At 45.6% G+C, this 18,212-nt stretch overlaps 1 protein-coding gene across 1 annotated transcript in view; it reads left to right on the top strand.

The window, feature by feature from the left end:
• The window catches only part of KIRREL1 (kirre like nephrin family adhesion molecule 1), a 172,671-nt gene that overhangs the window by 122,705 nt on the left and 31,754 nt on the right, over positions 1–18,212 (top strand). Inside the window, exons 2-3 of the mRNA XM_044674037.1 lie at positions 11,716–11,865; positions 14,197–14,346. Of these exons, the coding sequence (XP_044529972.1) occupies positions 11,716–11,865; positions 14,197–14,346 (300 nt within the window). The remainder of the gene's footprint in view (positions 1–11,715; positions 11,866–14,196; positions 14,347–18,212) is intronic.

Here is an 18,212-nt window from a genome sequence, read left to right as displayed (position 1 = left end):
CTCTGTCTCTTTTCTGATTTCATCCCTTGGCTGCCACCTGCCTCCCCGTTTCACTCCCCTCCCCTCCTTTTTCTTCCCCATATAAGCCAGAGTGAAATTTAATTTTTCTACTGAACCATCCACACCACCTGACCCCCCACCCTCACCCCATCTCTGCCTGTCATACCTGTTACAGCCAAACCTGCAGATCACTAAGCCATTGTCCTTCCCATAAAACATTCCCAGAATCCCCTGCCAGGACACATTTGCATATAGTTGTCAGTTTGGTCCTGGCTCCCGGTGCCTCAGGGTTGGCAGGGCAGAGGGAGTTTGAGGTCCGAAAGAAGCAAATCAGCTGCAAAACTTTGCTCCTCCTGGCCCTTTCCCCAATAGATCTCAAAGCATTTTGAGACCAGGTGGACACAGACTGACAGGTAACCCAAGACTAACAAAGAGAAAGTGGCCTACCCTGTGTAATATGCAGAAATATTACACCTTCTCTCCCTGCTACACTGGCTCCTGGGCAGTGAGTGGCAGGACTTGCAAAGGGCCATTACTGGAATGTTCAGCCTTCTTTTTTTCTGGAAAGCAAGGGGGAAGAAGACTCTCTTACAGAAGGGAAGTAACTCTTTCCTTCTCATTTCTTATACTTCTCTTTTTCTCCCACCAGCACAGGACTCTACATAGCGGCTGATCTACATAGACTTAATTAATAAATTGGAAGAAATCTATGGAGTCTAGACAGTTTGGTTGGTGAGCAGAGACAAGCTGTAGTCATCTCCACTGATATTTTCCCCCAAAAAAACTGAGGGAATAGCCAACTGGGAACTCTAGGTTGTGGGAGGTATGCATGGGGGTGTCTGCTGAGGCATAGCAAACAATTAGTAAATGCCTCCCATTTTTTTCACCCCCTTTAGTGGGTTCCACTCCTACCACTCCCAATGACTAACCAGCCAGCAGTCCATAGTGGCATTCTGCCCAGATGGACAGAAGCTCTTCCAGATTTTGGCCAGTTATAAAATCCCATCTGGTCTTTGGAAAGACACCCCCTGCAGCTGCCCATCCCTCCCCCCTTCACAGAGATGGCCTCGGAGGTGAGAGGGACCAAGTGGAAGGGAAAGGGGGAGGCTAAACCATCTGAGACCAAGTAGGAAAAGGACAGAATGAAGGTATTAGCCTGGGCAATCAGGACACTGGGGTACAAATGCAGGCTTCCAAGTCAGGCTCTTTTATTGAATCTTGGGCCTACAGAGCTAGAATCTTATTGATTCTCCCTCATAACAGATTTTGAATCTGTCCCCTTTATGCAACCCATATGGAGACCACCCTAGTTAAGGTCCTCATTACTTTTAGCTTGAACTGTTACAAAAGCCACATAAATGGACTCCAATCATCCAGAATCCTCTATTTTTTTTATCTATCCTATAGGAAACTACTAAAAAACAATCTTCCTAATCAGTTCCCTCAAATGGTTCCCTGTTACCTCTAGGATGAAATATAGATTCTCAGCTTGGCATTAAAAATCTTTCACAACCTGGACCCAAGAAACCTTTATAGAAGTATTTAATATTTTTACCCCTTTAATCAACAAATTATTTTGGTTAAACTTCTTCTGATTGTTTTTAAGATTTGTGCATTCGACCTCCTATCTCCATGCCTTTCACAAATTGCCCCTCATTCCTGGAAAAAAAATGTCTTATAACTCATAGAATTTCTGGCGTCCTTCAAGGCCTAGCTCATGGGAAGCCTTTCCAGACCCCCTGTAGTTGTTGGGTTCCTCTTGATCTTCAAATAATTATAAGTATTTGATTCTTTATACAGAATCATATTTTTTTAAAGCTAAAAGGGCCCTGAGAGCTTATCTAGTTGAAGAAACTGAGGCTTTGAGAAGCTAAATGACTTGTCTAAGACAGTAAGCATCAGAGATGAAATTTGAATCCAGATCTCATTCCAGAGTCAGTGCTCTTTTCATTTTGTATTCCTCCTCTTCCTCCTTGCAAAGTATGTGAGCTCCTTGATGATAGAGATCAGTTTTGGGTTTCCTTTTGTTGTTTTTTTTTTCTGCCTTTTTATTTCTGTTTCCCAGAACAGTGTCTAAAATCTAAATGTTTGTTGAATTGTGGACTTGAATCTCAACATTTAATTTTACAAATTAAGAAACTGAGGGTGAGAGAAAAGAAATGATCAATCAGTAAACACTTATTAAGCAACTACTATGTGCCAGGCACTGTGCTAAGTGTGGGGGCAAACAAAAAGCAAGAAAAGACCAGCTGCCCTCAAGGAGCTTACAAACTAAGTGGGGAAGTGGGGAGATAACATGGAAACAAATATTTCCAAATATCTACAAGAAATAATTAGCAGAGGGAGTGCACTGGAATTAAGGGAAGATGGGAAAGGGAGCTAAAAACAGAAGGAAGATTTGTATAAAAATCTCCTTATGGACACATTTCCTCTGCTTCCTTGCCTTGACATTGTTGTTGTTCAGTTGTTTCACTGCATTGGACTCTTCCTGACCCCATTTGGAGTTTTCTTGGCAAAAATACTGGAGTGGTTTGCCATTTTCTGCTCCAGCTCATTTTGCAGATGAGGAAATGAGGCCAATAGGGTAAAGTGACTTGCCCACAGTCATATAGCTTAATAAGTGTGTGGATTTTAAAATTTATATACAATATTCCAAGTATCATATTTTAAAATTTGATTCATAATTAAAGTAAGAGACCTAGCTATCCAGCCCACTCGAGAGAGCAAAAGAGGAAAAGAGGGAGGAGTTACAGCAAACTATATACAAACGTGATGATGCAAATGTGGACAAAGGGAAAAGCATTCTGAGTAATATAGAAAAGGAAGTTTGGATAATGTAGTTTTAGGGGTTCAAGATTTTCCAACTATACAAGTATCTGAGACCAGATATATGAATTCAGATCTTCCTGACTCCAAACCTGGCATCGTATCCTCTGTGCCACCCAGTTGCCATTACCCTTGAGTTGTTCAGTCATTCAATTATGTCTGACTCTTCATAATCCTGTGGACTGTCCATGAGGTCTTCTTATGGTTTGCCATTTCCTTTTCCATTGGACTAAGGTAAACAGAAGTTAAGAGACTTTCCCAGGGTCACACATCTAGGAAGTATCTGAGGCTGGATTTGAACTCAGGAAAATGAATCTTCCTAACCCCAGTCCCAGTATTTCATCCACTGTGCCACATAGCTGGTTCCTTTACATAAGCTGGCCTGAATGCCTGAATGCACTTCCTCCTTACTCTGGTCTCTGAGAACAAGTTCCTTGGAGGCTCATTTCAGGTTCCATCTCCTAAGTGAAACCACTTCTTCCTCAAATTGTCTTGTATTTAATTCATTTCTGTATATGTCGCCTCCCTCCCTGCCTCCCCATTTCCCTATAAAATATAAACTCCACAAAGGCAATTTTTTTCCTTTTTATATTGGAAATAAGGAAAAAGCATTTATTAAATGCCTACTAGGTGCCAGGCACTATGCTAAGCGCCAAATGCATTCTGCAGAATAGGAGACATGGGGGCTATGGCAGAGCCTGGAGGCCCAGCAGAGAGAATGTTGCTCTAAATTGTAGTTATAGGAGTTACCATGAGAATTTAAGTATCATAGTATCAGGGCTAAAGGGACCTCAGAGGACATCCGGTCCATCTCCTTCCATCTGACAGAATAATTCTAAAATGGGGGGAATGACTGGGCCGAGATCAGACTGTTTCCCTGACTCCCCACACTGAAATTTGGAGTTAGAGAATCTGAGTTGGGATTGTCATTCTAATATTTTCTCTCTGTGTGACCTCTGATAAATCATTTCCTCCCTCAGTTTCTCTGTCTGTGAAATGAGAGGGCTGTTCTAGATGGTCTCTTAGGTCTCTTCAAGCTCTCATTTTTAGCATTTTTCTTCCTGTTCCTTCTATAATTATAGCTTTACTATCAGACCTAGACTGGAAAAGGAGAGAAGGAGGTGAGGAGAACATATCAGACAGCCCACAAGCATGTATTGTTCTGGGTGCCCAGTACATTCCAGCCCTAGTTTAGGGTATAAATCAATCCACCATCAAATATTTATTAAGCTTCTTTGTGTGCCAGCTAGGTGATCCATTCGTTAGAGAGCCAGGCCTAGAGTCAAGAAGATCTGAGTTCAAATGTGACCCTAGACACTCGCTAGCTGGGTGACCCTGGGCAAGTCCCTTCCCCCTGTTGGCCTCAGTTTCCTCATCTGTACAATGAGCCAGAGAAGGAAATGGCAAACCATTCCAATATCTCTGCCAAGAAAACCCCTAATGGGATTACCAGGAGTCAGGCATGACTAAAGGAATGAACAACAACATTGTGCTGAGCATTCGATTCACCAAGACAAATGAGTGAAACATTCCTACTCTCCGGGAGTTTATACTCTGGGCTGGCACCATGCTGAGCCCTGGAGCTCTTCCTGATGGTGGCGAGAAGAGACATCTACGGAGAAGAGACTTCTGACCTAGGTTCCGTTTGGTTCTTGATTTTCCTCCCTTTGGACCTCGTCTCCGGCCCTCCTCCGTGGATGCCTGTCTGTCTCTCCTCTGTGTCGGCACCTCCCCTCCCTCTGTTTCCCATCCTACCCCTCTCGCGTCCCTCCATCCCTCCCCACTCTTCCCTGGCCGTCCTCCATCCTCGTCTTTCCCCATCTTTCTCCCTCCAGGCTCTCTCTATCTCTTTCCTCAGGCCGATGCTTCCGCATTCCAGCTCCTTTCCTTCTCCTCCTTCCCCCTCCTTCCTAAGCTTCCTCTCCCTCTCTATCAAAAGTGTAAATCTCTCTCTCTCTCTCTCTCTTTCTTCTTTTCTTTCCACTCCGCTGGCCCAGCCCGGAGAATTGAAACCCTCTTTTCTCCGTAAGAGAATCCAGCGCGAGGGGTCCTCTCTGGCTGTTGTATTTTTCATAGATCAGGAAAGGAACGGCGCGGAGGGGGGAGTGGAGGGGGAGGAGGCGGCGGGATGGGAGAGAGAGGAGAGAGGAGAGGGGAGAGGGGAGGGAGCGGCCGCGGCTGAAGGAGAGTGGAGCGTGGAGAGATTTAGTTCCATCTGAAAGCTGTCGGCGCGAATCAAAGGCTTCCCTTTGAACGGTCGGTGTAATCGGGAGCAGAGAGCGCAGGGAATGGAGCCGGGGCCCAGGGGGTTCATTACAGTCCCGTTTGATAAATCCGGGGAGACAGGGTTCTGGCCTCCCCCCCTCCTCACCTCGGTTCCCTTCTTCCCTCGCCCCAGCTAGCTTCCAGAGAGAAATGGACCCACTCTTCCCTGGGATCCCCGGCCGAGGAGTGGGTCGGCCCGGTAGGAAAGAGCTGAAGCCCAGATGCTCCAGCTCAGGTTAGAGGGGTCCTGGGCTGTGCCAGGGCTGCTCGGGCGGGCTCTGAGGTCCATACTCTAGCAGTGGTGGGACAAGAAAGGAAGGTACGTGACCGTGTGCGAACAGAAGTGCCTGGGTGTACACATGTTCAGAAATATGTCTACATGTGCAGGCCATGATGCAACCATGAATAACAAATTCTTTCCCTGCATTCTCCTGGATGGTTCCAAAAGGGGGCTGAAGGGGAGAGATGGCGTATATCAAAAAGAGAGGAGAGGGCAGCTGGGTGGCTCAGTGGATTGAGAGCCAGGTCTAGAAATGGGAGGTCCTGGGTTCAAATTTGGCCTCTGACTTTCTTAGCTAGGTGACCCTGGGCGAGTCACTTATCCCATTACTAGCCCTACTGCTCTTTTGCCTTAGAACCAATACACAGTACTGATTCTAAGATGGAAGGTAAGGGTTTAAAAAATATGTCTTCTCATCCCCAAAACCTTTACTGCTCTTCTGCCTTAAAACCAACACATTATTGATTCTAAATGGAAGGTAAGGGTTTTTAAAAAAAGAGAGAGAGATGGGACTTATTTGGGGCCAGGGGATCAGAACTAGGGCAAAATTCGGTTCATATGGAGGGAAAAAAACAGCTATCCAAAAGTAGAATTAGCTACCTGAGTAGATAATGAAGTCTCCATCACTGGAGGTATGCAAGAAGAGGCTAGGGATGTTGTTGAGGTATGGTCAGGCAGCAGCATCAGAGGACTTAGTGGATAAAGTCAGATAGAACCAAGTCCAGCCTCAGACACTTATTAGCTGTGTGATCCTGGGCAAAGCATTTAACCTTTGCCTCAGTTTTCTCATCTGTGAAATGAGGATAACAGTACTTACCTTGTTAGGGTTATTGTGAGGATAAAACTGAGATATTTATAAATAAACCTTAGAGGTCTGTATAAATGCTAGTTATGGGGAGGAGGGCGAGGACTGCATTTTGGAGTAGAAGGACCTAGTTTTAAATACTGACCCTCTATACCTTATTACCTGTGTGACATTGGGCAAGTACCTCAGTTTCTTCATCTGTTACATCTGGGTACAAATCAATGATAACTCCATGACATGAAGTCTGGGATTCCATTATTCTTTATGATAATTTGGTTAGAAACCTAAACCTCAGGGTGGAGGGGATGAAAAGGGGTGAAGGAGAGGCAGAGAGTTGGGAGAACCAGGAGAAGGAGAAGAAAGGGGAAATGGATATATACTCAGGAAAAGGCAGTTTAGTCATTGTTGTGAAAGGACCCTGGGTTCAAGCCCCAGCTTCGACGCTTCTTAGCTGGGTGACCTTGAAAAGGGAAATCTGAATTTGCTCCTCTCTAAAATGGAGGTACTTGTACTGACCACCTCAATGAATGATTGTATTGTGTGAAAAGCATTTTCTATGGCAATATGTATTCATATGGTCTCCCAAATTGAGGTAGCTGTTTAGGACAGTGAAGCAATGAGAGATGGGGTCTGAGCTAAGGGATGAGGCTTGGGTGGAGAGAAGGAGGAGAGGAATGGGTTAAGGATAGGATGGAAGGGGCTTCTCATATTGCCACCTTCCTCATCACCCTCCTCACTTGAAATTTCCCAAGCAGTCTCTTGTTCCTAATCACTCCCCCAAATCAATCCTACTTTTTCATTCTCACCCTGGCTTTGAACCCATCCCTGGTACCAACCAGACCCAGGTCTATCCACCTCAACAACTCCCACTTTAATGGAGGAAACAGGGCATCCATCAGGACATGGTCAGAAGCCAAGGCAGAAGGCTTTTGGAATTGAGCTGTAGACATCGGGAATGGAAAAAAAAAATCTATTTATCACATATCTTCATCTACAATGAGCTCATATGTGAACAAAGACGAACTCCCTTCTATCCATGCAAACAGTTGCCTGCAGCTCTCCGACGTCTCCATCTCACCATCCCTTTCTGGTTTTTTTTTCTCTCTGTGGGTTTGCATTTCTCCTGGGTCATGGTCTCTCCGTGTCTGTGCCTTTCCTTTTTCCCCCCCTTTTCCCTCCAGATCCTTTCCTTTCTCCCCCCGCCCCCTCCCCTCCTTTCCCTGTTCCTGCTTCTCTATTTCTCGTTCTTTGCCTCTGCTTCTGTGTGGGTGTCTCCAGCTTTGTCTCTATTGCTCAGTGTCAGTTCCTCCTCTCTCTGTCTCTATCAACCTCTCCCCCTTCAACCCCCGTGTGAGTGTGTGTGTGTGTGTGTGTGGTGTGTGTGTGTGTGTGTGTGTGTGTGTGTGTGTGTGTGTGTGTACAGCTCAGTTTCGCTCTGCCTGTCTTCACAATGGCTGTTTAAGAGTTCACCACATCTGTGATGGTGTCTGAAGACAGGGGGAAGAGAGAGATCAAAGCTGGTGGGAATTCAGAGAAAACCACTGACAAAAATTAGCCCTAGACTGGACTGCTGGCCTTGCTAGGCAAGATTGGTCTGTTCCTCCGATTCACATTGTGCCTGTAGTCAGGGTCCTGGCTCCCCCCGGTTGGTTTCTCCACAGCTTCCTGCTGGGGGAGGCCCAGATTTCCCTGGTAAGTCATTTGCCAGCATTGGTGTTTTGACTTCCATCTTGTTTCCTGGAAGCCAGTCAGGAAACAAGAGATAGATAAATGATGGATCAGAGAACTGAAATATTGCTGCTCACTCCAATGGCAGGTTCCCCTCTGCAGCTGTGGTTTGGTAGAAAATTCAGTCAACCAAGAGATCCAGTGCAAATCACTAGGACCAAGGGCTGAGAGCTTAAGGACTCCAAGGTTCTGTGCCTGACTTTACTCAGTCACTAAGTTAAACATTTATTAATCAATAAACATTTATTAAGCACCTACTATATATCAGGCACTGTAAGAGGGGAAAAAATGGTTCCTCTTCTCAAGGATAGGGCAGCTAGGTTGCACAATGGATAGAGCACCAGACCTGGAGTTGGGAGGACCTGGGTTCAAATCTGTCCTCAGATGCTTTTTTTAGCTGTATAACTCTGGGCAAGCCACTTCACCCCATGTGTTTCAGTTACCTCATCTGCCAAATGAGCTAGAGAAGAAAATGGCAAACCATTCCAGTATCTTTGCAGAGAGAACCCAACTGAAAAAGAGTTGGAAGAGTTGGACACAACTGGAAAAAAAAAACAAAACAATTGAACAGCAACCCTCAAGGAACTTATAGTCTAATGAGAGATGCAACATGCAAACAAATACATAGAAAAACTACTATCCACATCCCACCCCCAAATTCAGACTTTCTACACAGTCCTTGCAAGCCTGCCTCCCTCCTCTGTATCTCACCCTGAGCTCTGCTATTCTCTTCCAGTCCTATCCCTTCCTTTCTTGCCAACCTTGCTCCACTCTCTCAGGAAAAGTCTTCCTGGTCTGGCTTTATTCCCTCTTTCCCTAGCTTGGCACCTCCAATCCCTTCTTACCCTCCCAGCTTTGGTATTTGGAGCTTCCTTTGGATTGGATGGTTCCGTCCTTCTCTCCATGATTTGCCTTTGCTTTCCTTCAGTCTCCCAGGATTATCTTCCCCATCAGCCTGAGGGTGGAGACTTTGTTTCTTCCATCTAACTATGAGCCCCCCCAAGGCTAAGTCTTTTTCTACCTCTGCATTCTAAACATGCCCCCACCCCCAAAGTGCCCCATCCTTAGCTGTCAGAGGTACTTGTTTGGGATTGGACCCAGATTTGACTTTTTCCTCCAAGTCCTCCTCCCTTACATTTCACAATTCACTCCTGGAGGCTGCCTTCTACTTGGCCATCCTCTTGTGGAGAGGAGTGAGAGTCAGGAAAGAAAGGAGGACCTTGGCAGACTGATTAAGGTTATCCCCCCCCCCATTGTGGTACGTTCATTAGCCTAGTTTCATTTCCCCAATATCACCTTCTAAAACTCATCCATTTGTCGAAAAGTTCTTATTGTCTAACTTTAGAGAACCGTAAATTAGATATAATAATAACAAATAATGTAGAACAATAAATAATGTCAATAATATTATACAATATATAAGGATCTTAGAAATGATCAGTTTACTCATTTTATAGATAAATTGTGCTAAAAAAGGGAAAGTGATTTGCCTCAGGTCACCCAGACAAGTCAGTGGCAGAACCCGAACCCATTTCTCCTGCCATAATATAATTAAAGTGCTTTGCAAACCTTAAAATATTAAATAAATGCTAGCCACTGTTATTTGTCTGCACCCCTCCTCTCTGGGACCCTATTAGAGAAACTGCTCGCTGCTTCTTAGAGACCGTGAGTCCACGGGTACCAGGACTGCTAAGGAAACTTCAGGGTCCAAAGTTTTAAGATGAATTCTGGCTTCTGGACAGACAAGTTGTTACACACCCCACTCCCCTTAAGTCTCCATTTCTCCCATAAGAATGGAAAGGGGGAGAAGTGGTTATGGGGAGTTTGCAGCACGTAGCTCCCTGAAGAAATGCGCAAGGACATGAATAAATTTGAATAATAATGAGCACTGAGCTGGAATTAATAATGCAGGCTTCTTACCTGACACCACCCCTAGGATTGAGATCTCCAAGCGCCCGCTATCCTTTTGAATTAAGGTGAGGCTCATTTCCCCACTCCTTAGAAGGTGAGGCAGGAAGGTCAGGTCCTGGGGTCTGGGAAAAGGAACATGGGGACTCCTGTTGATTTGGAACGGAGACCCCTCATAGATAGAGACCATCTACTAAACAGAGGATAGAGATCATTCTTTGAAATCCCATTCTTTCCATCCACCCTCCTCTGCCTCCATACTGACCATTTCTCGGCTATTCCTGGGATCTGAGCCCTCCTCTGGGGGAACTAAATGAGAAGGGGAGAGAGGAAGGAAGAAGAGCATCCTTGCTCTGGCGGGGAAGTGGGGGGGAACCTTCTGGCTTTGCCCGGCCCTGGATAACCCTGCTCTCCTGCTGACCTAGAGGACAGGGTTAGGTGAGAGGATGGGACTCCATGGAATGGACGGGGAGGTCAGGTTTCCTGAGGAAAACACAGAATATGAATGTAGAAAGTCCCACTGGAGAGTGGAAACGGCAGCCAGATGGCCTCCTGGTGGGCCTGCGTTTGAATTCTGCCCGAGGTATTTACCTTAACTGACTCCCCCCAGCCTCAGTTTCTTCACGTTTCTAACTTCCTCAGTTTCTAACTTGGGGAGGATAATACCCACCACCTCTGTAGATTTTCCTCATGATCATAGGAGAGAACGCTTTAACACGTGTAGACACCCTGTAAACCTTTAAGAACCACCTAGACGCTAGCTACTGTTATTACTCGGATGGGCAATCGAGGCTAGAGTGGGAACAAAGTGAGCGCCTGCATAGATGGGGGACGGGGCGTGCCAGGTGGGGTGCCTTCCCTTTCCCCAAGCCCGGAAACAAGGCTGCCCTCCGCGTCTCAGAATCCATCCGCTGGCTGCTCCGCTCAGCCTGGGCACCGGCCCCTGCTTTTCTGCCTGGGTCCATGCCAGAGGGAGTGGGAGGGGGCAGCTGGGGGAAGCGGGGAGAGAAGAGGGGGGAAAGAACAAACCCCGCAATCCAATTCCCTGCTCCATTTAGGCTTCACAATTAAAGGCAATTACTCTGCAGTTTTCTAATCAAATGCTCCCGGCCCCTCTGCCAGCCGGGCAGCGATGTGTGCCTCCCTCCAACTGGGAGCGGGATAAAAGCCACGTCCTGGACTGGACGCTGCCAAGGGACTAAGCATGTGCAGGTGTGTGTGTGCACACGGGGGGACCTGGGGGGGGATGGTGTCCAGAGGGAGATTCTGCCAGCAGCCTTTGGGGCAGCGTGTGGTTGAGGGTGGAAAGTAGAGCCCTGCCAGGGCTAGACATGGACCCTCAAGCACACGTGTGGGAACATGTGGGCACAGGCAGAGGCTAACAGGTGCCAAGCAGGCCCTCCCTGCAGCCTCTTCCCTAACCCTAAATGGGGGGTGAGGGGAGGGGGTAATGCGCCTTTGCTCCCCTACACCATCTTTCTGCCTCACTGCCACAGCCAGTGATCAACATTAATTATGCATCATTGATTAACATGGATGATTGGACTCTGTCGCCCAAGCTGCTATCTGGAGATCTCTAAGCACTCTGTGATCTCTATGGCCTTGAACTCCATTTTTTTTTCTGGAAAAATGTGTGCGGAGGGTGTCCTGAAAGCCTGAAGTAGAATGTTGAAGAGAAGGAGGGGTGGGAGGGAGCCAAATATGGGGTTATGTGGAGAGTGTGGCAAATTGCGGGCACCACCTAAGGACCAGTCCCCTGAGGGAAGGGTAGAGAGATGGTGGGGAGGGCGGATGCCTCTTCCCCTCTCCCCACATCCCCCCTCCCCATACACACAATGGCAGGACTGAGGGAAAGCGGTAGAATCTGGCTCCTCATCCCGAGCCCTCTGTGTCTCTCTGCCAGGAACCCAGACCCGATTTAGCCAGGAACCATCTGACCAGACTGTTGTGGCTGGGCAGCGGGCTGTGCTTTCCTGTGTGCTGCTCAACTACTCTGGCATCGTGCAATGGACCAAGGATGGACTGGCTCTGGGCATGGGCCAGGGCCTCAAAGGTAAGGTCTTTATCTGTCTGAGGTGCCTTCCAGTTCTCCTTTGATCCCCTGATTCTATGATCCTGCTTCTCCAGATCATCTTTCTTCCAGGCAGCCTGTTTTCCATTCATGATGGGGGAGCTTTGGAGTTCTCTGCCTGCGTCTCACTTGCTCTTCCTCCATTCCTTCCCTGGCCTCTCTCTTCCCATTTTCTTTCCTCTCTGACTGTCTCCATATACATTTGTGTATGTGTACACATTTATGGGTTATATGTGTGTGTTTATGTCCGTGTGCACATACATGTACGCATATCTACACAGATACACATTTATTAGAAATATACTCCTGCCCAGGCTTTCTGCCACATCACTCGTCTCTTCTCAAAATGTTTCTGTGTTCAAAGAAAGGTGCTGAAGCGACAGAAGGGGAGAGTAAGGCCAGGATACTGCCAGAGAGAGCCGTAGAAGCAGGGTGGAAGGTGACCATAGAACTAGAAGAGAGATCCTCATCAGATATCAGAGGTGAAAGGCAGCTCTTGGAATAGCAACATCTAAACGTTCATTTTTCAGAGAGGAAGTGGCAAGCCCAAGGTCACATCTAGTGAAAGAATCCAAAGTTAATGGAACCCCGGTTTCCCAGGCCAATAGTCTTTCTCTTGAAACATGTTCTTACAGGAGACAGGCAGTCCTTTTTTGATTCATCTTAAGCATATTTTTCATTCTGGATAACCCTTCTGGGAACCTTCCCACCGATGTCCAATTGGTATGAGAGCTCAGGAATGAGTAAACTCATTTTATTATCAACTTAAGCATATTCATTTATCTTCTAAACCCTTACTTTCCGTTCTAGAATCAATATTGTATATTGGTTCCAAGGCAAAAGTGCGATAAGGGCCAGGCAGTGAGGGTTAAGTGACTTGCCCAGCGTCACACAGCTAGGAATTGTCTGAGGCCAGATTTGAACACAGGATCTCCCCTCTCTTGGCCTGACTCTCCATCTATTGTGCTACCTATTCATCAAGCCTTTATTAAATACCTACTGTATAGTCAGTGCTAAAAAAAATATGAGTGAGGTTTCAAACACACACACACACATTCACCATATTTCAAAGCTAAATGAAAATGATTTGAGGGATATTAGGTATTGAAGATTTTCTGTTCTGGCCCTCCTCTAGTGAGGCAGATAATGGAGAAGAGCCTGTAGTGATCCACAGCTAGAGAATAGAGATGGAGGTTGGATTCATTGCTGAGAGAGAGAAACAGAGAGAGATCAATAGATATGGAGTGAGAGGGATCAATAAAAGGCCGGACAGAGTGAGATAAAGGGAAGAAGGAGAGTGTGGGGAGTGAGGCTACAGAGAGCTGGGGGTGGGGATAGGTAGCTAGTCAACATGATGAAGAGAGACAGGGTGATGAGGATGGGGTGAGGGGAGGGCTGGGGTTCAGTCCCCCCCTCCCCATTATCCACATTCCCAGAAACTCTTTGCCCATCAGGGAAACTTCACCCACTGCCCTCTGCCCTCCTCTTCAGAAGCCGAAGGACCCAGGGGAGGGTCTCAGTCTTGAGGGAGGGAGGGAGGGAGGAAGGGAGGGCTGAGTCTGTGTCTCTGTCTGAGAAAGTCCCACAGAAGGATCCCCAGAGAGCTGCTGCCTCTGCTATGATGTCCTATATTTCACAGATATTCTCTCTGTCTCTCCCTCCCACCCCCTTGCTGCGCCTCACTCTTTTCTTTCCTATTATTATGAGAGACATTTGTCTGCAAACAGCCTCTGAGATTTCATCTGCTTCTGTTCATTGCTTCTTTGCCTACCTCCATCTCCTTTTCTCCTGTTTTCATAATCGTTCTCTAATCAACCTCTTTGGCTAGAGGAAATCGTGATGTCATAGCCCTCTGCCCATGACCTCATCACTTCTTTTATATCTTGGGACAGAGGAAGAATTGTACCATAATTAAATATAGAGATGAGATAAGAATGGGAAGATGGGAGGAATGGCAAAAGCACTGAGACAGGGATCCCTCGGGAAGCTAGGGATGGGTGTAAGGGCCCTCTGGGATCATGAGAATTGGGTGGAAAAGAAGTATTTAAATTTGACTGGAGGGGGCAGCTGGGTAGCTCAGTGGATTGAGAGCCAGGCCTAGAGACCAGAGGTCCTAGGTTCAAATCTGGCCTCAGACACTTCCCAGCTGTGTGACCCTGGGCAAGTCACTTGACCCCCATTGCCTAGCCCTTGCCACTCTTCTGCCTTGGAGCCAATACACAGTATTGACTCCTAGATGGAAGGCAAGGGTTTAAAAAAAAATTTGACTGGCTTCTAGATCAGCTCACATCTGACCTCTCTTCATCCCCCTAGCATGGCCACGATACCGGATTGTGGGGTCCGCAGAAGCTGGGCAATACAACTTGGAGATTACAGATGCCGAGCTTTCCGATGATGCTTCCTACGAGTGCCAGGCTACTGAAGCCGCCCTGCGCTCCCGAAAGGCAAAACTCACTGTGCTGAGTAAGAAACCCCTCTGACCTTTCCAGGATTCCTCCTCGCTGTCCTCCTCGCCCCTTCTTCTGGCCTCCAGTGTTATCACTGCTCCTCCCTACCCTCACCTCTTCCTAATCTCCTCTTTAATCTCTCAAGGCTGCTTTTCCTCTGGTCTTTCCCTCACTGCAATCTATCATCCCATCCAATTCAATGTTCTGGTTTTCCTTTTTTGACTTTTCAGCTCAATATAAGGAATACTAAATGTCTTCTCTATTCAGAGCATTATGTAGAAGTGTCTACCATACCCAGAGATATTAAACATTAGACACAATCATCTCTGTCCTCCAGTTGCTTAACATCTAATATAATGGGGGATAAAATACTTGGACCAGTAAGTCTGAGATAAGATAGATTGAAGTAAAGCCAAGGCAGAGGTCAAGACAAAATCATATAAGACATATGAGAAGGGAAGATCGATTTAAACTATGAGGATCATGAAAAGTTTCATGGAATTGCCAACATCTTGGGAACTTTGGAGGAAAAGAATAACTTAATCGGATGAAGATTCAAAGAAAACGTGTTCTAAGTTTGGAATGCTTGCATGAATGCAAACATGTAGGTGGGAAAAAAACAAAATAAAATCAAGAAACATGTAGTAGTTTAGCTTGGCTAGAATGTAGAATGCCTGAAGGAGAATGGTAAAAAATAAAATTTGAAATATCATTTGGAGCCAGATTATAGAAGACTCTAAATATCTGGTGAAGGATTTTTTGTTTTTGTTTTTGGAACATTTCTTCTATAGCCAATAGAGAGTCACCGAAAGGGTTTTGAGCAGGGGATACTGCATTAGGACATTTCTTTCAGCTACCACATTAAGAATGGGTTGCAGAAAGGAAAGGAGAGTCAAGGGTAACTTTTACAATATTCCAGAAGAGATACAATGAGAGTCTGAACTAGGGTGATTCAAGAACTACTGGGGAGTTAGAATTATAGGATTTGTCAACTGATTGGTTGTAGGGGGAGTGGGGAGAAGAGAAAGAATGAAAAATTACTGTCGTTTTAAGATGTTTGTGAAAGACCATGAGAAATAGAGGACCGGGAGGCAGCTCAGGTTGTTCTGTTTTGACTGTGTTGAGTTTGAGGAGTCCATAAAGAATCTTGAAGTGATGGTCAGCAGATAGCTGGGAAGTTGGTACCGGTGCTTGGTGGAGAGATCCAGACTGGATATAAAAAGTTGACAGTTATCTGCAGAGAGGTGATCATTGAGGCCATGGAAAGAAGTGAGATTGCCAATTAAAAGAGTCTTTCTAGACTCTAGGGAAGAGGGAAGAAGAATATGTGTCTACCATGTTCCAGGCACTGTGCTATGTACTTTACCTCATTTGATAAGAGAGCCAAGGACAAAATTTTAGGGAATATCCATACTTAGGAGGTGAGAGAACAAAATGAACCACAAAAGTCAGTTAGATAGGTAGAAAGAGGAGCAGAAGAGAATAGTCTCAGAAATAATGAAAGAAGCATCTATCAAGGGCATGTGGGAAGACAACAGTATCAAATAATGCAAAAAAGCCAAGAAGAACAAAATTCCTTTGGACTTGGCAATGAAGAGAAAATTGAAAGCTGTAGAAATGGCAGTTTGGCTATAATGGTAGGGACAGAAACTGGGTTGATGAGAATAGAAGAGAACCCACTGGTGAGCAGGGAAGAAGTAAAGACATCAAGTGTAGCTTTGGTAAAGATGCTTGAAATTTAGCAGTGAAAAGAGAGATCTATTGGGTTATAGCTTGATGGGACAGAACACTCAAAGTGATACTTAGGAGTAAGGGAGAACACAGAATGTTTGTAGACAAAGGGTATGAACCATAAGAAATTAAAGTATGAGAGAGAGAGGGATCAGAATGAGGAACCATAGATGATCTCCTGGCAAGAAGAAATCTTGAAGACTAGAACACAAAATCTCAGAGGTGAAAGAGATTTTAAAGTTCCACTGGTCTATTAATTGTTGTTCAGTTGTTTTCAGCCCTGTTAAACTCTTTGTGAGCCCATTTGGGGTGTTCTTGGCAGAGATACTGGAATGGTTTGCCATTTCCTTCTCCATCTCATTTGACAAATGAGGAAACTGAGGCAAATAGGGTTAAGTGACTTGTCCAGGGTCACGTAGCTAGTAAGTGTCAGGCCAGATTTGAACCCAGGTCTTCCTCATTCCAAGCCCAGCACCCTATCTGCTTTGCCATCTAGCTACCCAATTGAAATACAATCATCTAAAAATATTTTTAAAGAAGTTTAAAAAAATTGTAATCCTACCAGGAGGTAATTAAGGCCCATAAAGGTTAAGTGACTAGCCCAAATACATATGTAGTCAGACAATAAGCAATTATTAAGTCTTTACAATATGCCAAACGTTGTACTAAGTTTGGGAGTAAAGACCAAAACAAAACAATAAGTAGTAGGGGGCAGCTGGGTAGCTCAGTGGATTGAGAGCCAGGCCTAGAGACAAGAGGTCTTGGGTTCAAATCCGGCCTCAGCTACTTCCCAGCTGTGTGACCCTGGGCAAGTCACTTGACCCCCATTGCCTACCCTTACCAATCTTCCACCTATAAGTCAATACACAGAAGTTAGGGGTTTAAAATTTAAAAAAAAATACTAAAAAAAACAAACAATAAGTAGTAGATTGGATTTGAACTTGGATTCTCTGAAGCCCAATCCAGTGTGCTTTTCACTGTTTCCTTGCTGGTCATCAGTGAGGGCCCATTTGAGGGTTCCCTCTTCAGTGGACCTAGTGTAGCTGCTTTCATGACTACCTCAAAGCATCATTCAGTAGCTCTGAGGAGGACCCAAATTTAGAATTGTAGGCTAATACCACCATTGGGGAAGGGATTGACAAAGACAGGAAAAAAAAAACAAATAATAAGGAGATGAAGATATAGATATGAAAGAAAAGTTCTTACAAGGGATGAAAGCAAGGTTGAAATGCCCCTGCCACTAGGGATAGGATTTTGGACAAATTGTTAGGAAGGAAATTTTTTTTTTAAATTTAAAAAAAAAAAAAAAGAAAGAATTTTTTTAACTTGTTAGGAGGATGAGTGTTTTATTCTAATTCATGGAGCTAGGAATGAATGCAGATTCCCTTTTGTGCTTTGGAACAGAAAAACTGTTTTCGCCCTAATTCAAGGGAGAGAGGATTGGAAGCCTCTCTCTGTCTTTTGATTCATAGAAAAGTCCCTAGCCTTGGACTCTTGACCTTCATGCTCTGTCAGTTTTCTGAGCCTTCTTCTCTGCAATTGCTCTCTCTGGGCAGTTTGTTCTTCTGCCCCTCTTTTCTTCCCTACATCTCTCTGTGTGTCACAACCCGGAAAACCCCCTTTCTCCAGTTTCTTTGTCCCCCTTGCCTCCTGCTAAACTAAGCCTTAGCAACTTCACTGACACCCTCCTTATACCAGAAGGCTAGAGTCAAAAAAATAAGGATTAAGGCTGAAGGTGGCCCTGAGAGAAAACATATAAAATAAGAAATGGGAGGGGGGGGAGGAAAGATTGGGAGGGCTATCAGAAACTGTTCTTGTGTCCAAGGCTGTCAGTGGCTGTATTTGTATCCAGAACAATCACTACCCCCAATTGTCTACCCCATCCCCACCAGTCCTAAAGAAGCATGTCCTCCAGATCCCAACCTGGCTCCAGGCATTCCCTCCAACGCTGCCCACGGTAGGAAGAGCTGAAGCCTTCTCAGGACACCCGGGAGCCATTTGCATAATTAGAAGAACCTCTCCAGGGCAGATTAAAGGAATGAGGTCGCCTCTGACACACTTCTGCCTGGAGCTGGGTTTGCATGTTTCTCTCTCTCTCTCTCTCTCTCTCTCTCTCTCTCTCTCTCTCTCTCTCTCTCTCTCTCTCTCTCT

This window comes from Gracilinanus agilis, chromosome 4 (assembly GCF_016433145.1).
Source record: "Gracilinanus agilis isolate LMUSP501 chromosome 4, AgileGrace, whole genome shotgun sequence".
In the NCBI taxonomy this organism is placed as follows: Eukaryota; Metazoa; Chordata; class Mammalia; order Didelphimorphia; family Didelphidae; genus Gracilinanus; species Gracilinanus agilis.
Note: the sequence above shows the minus strand (reverse complement) of the source record. Positions and strands in the feature narration are given on the sequence as shown.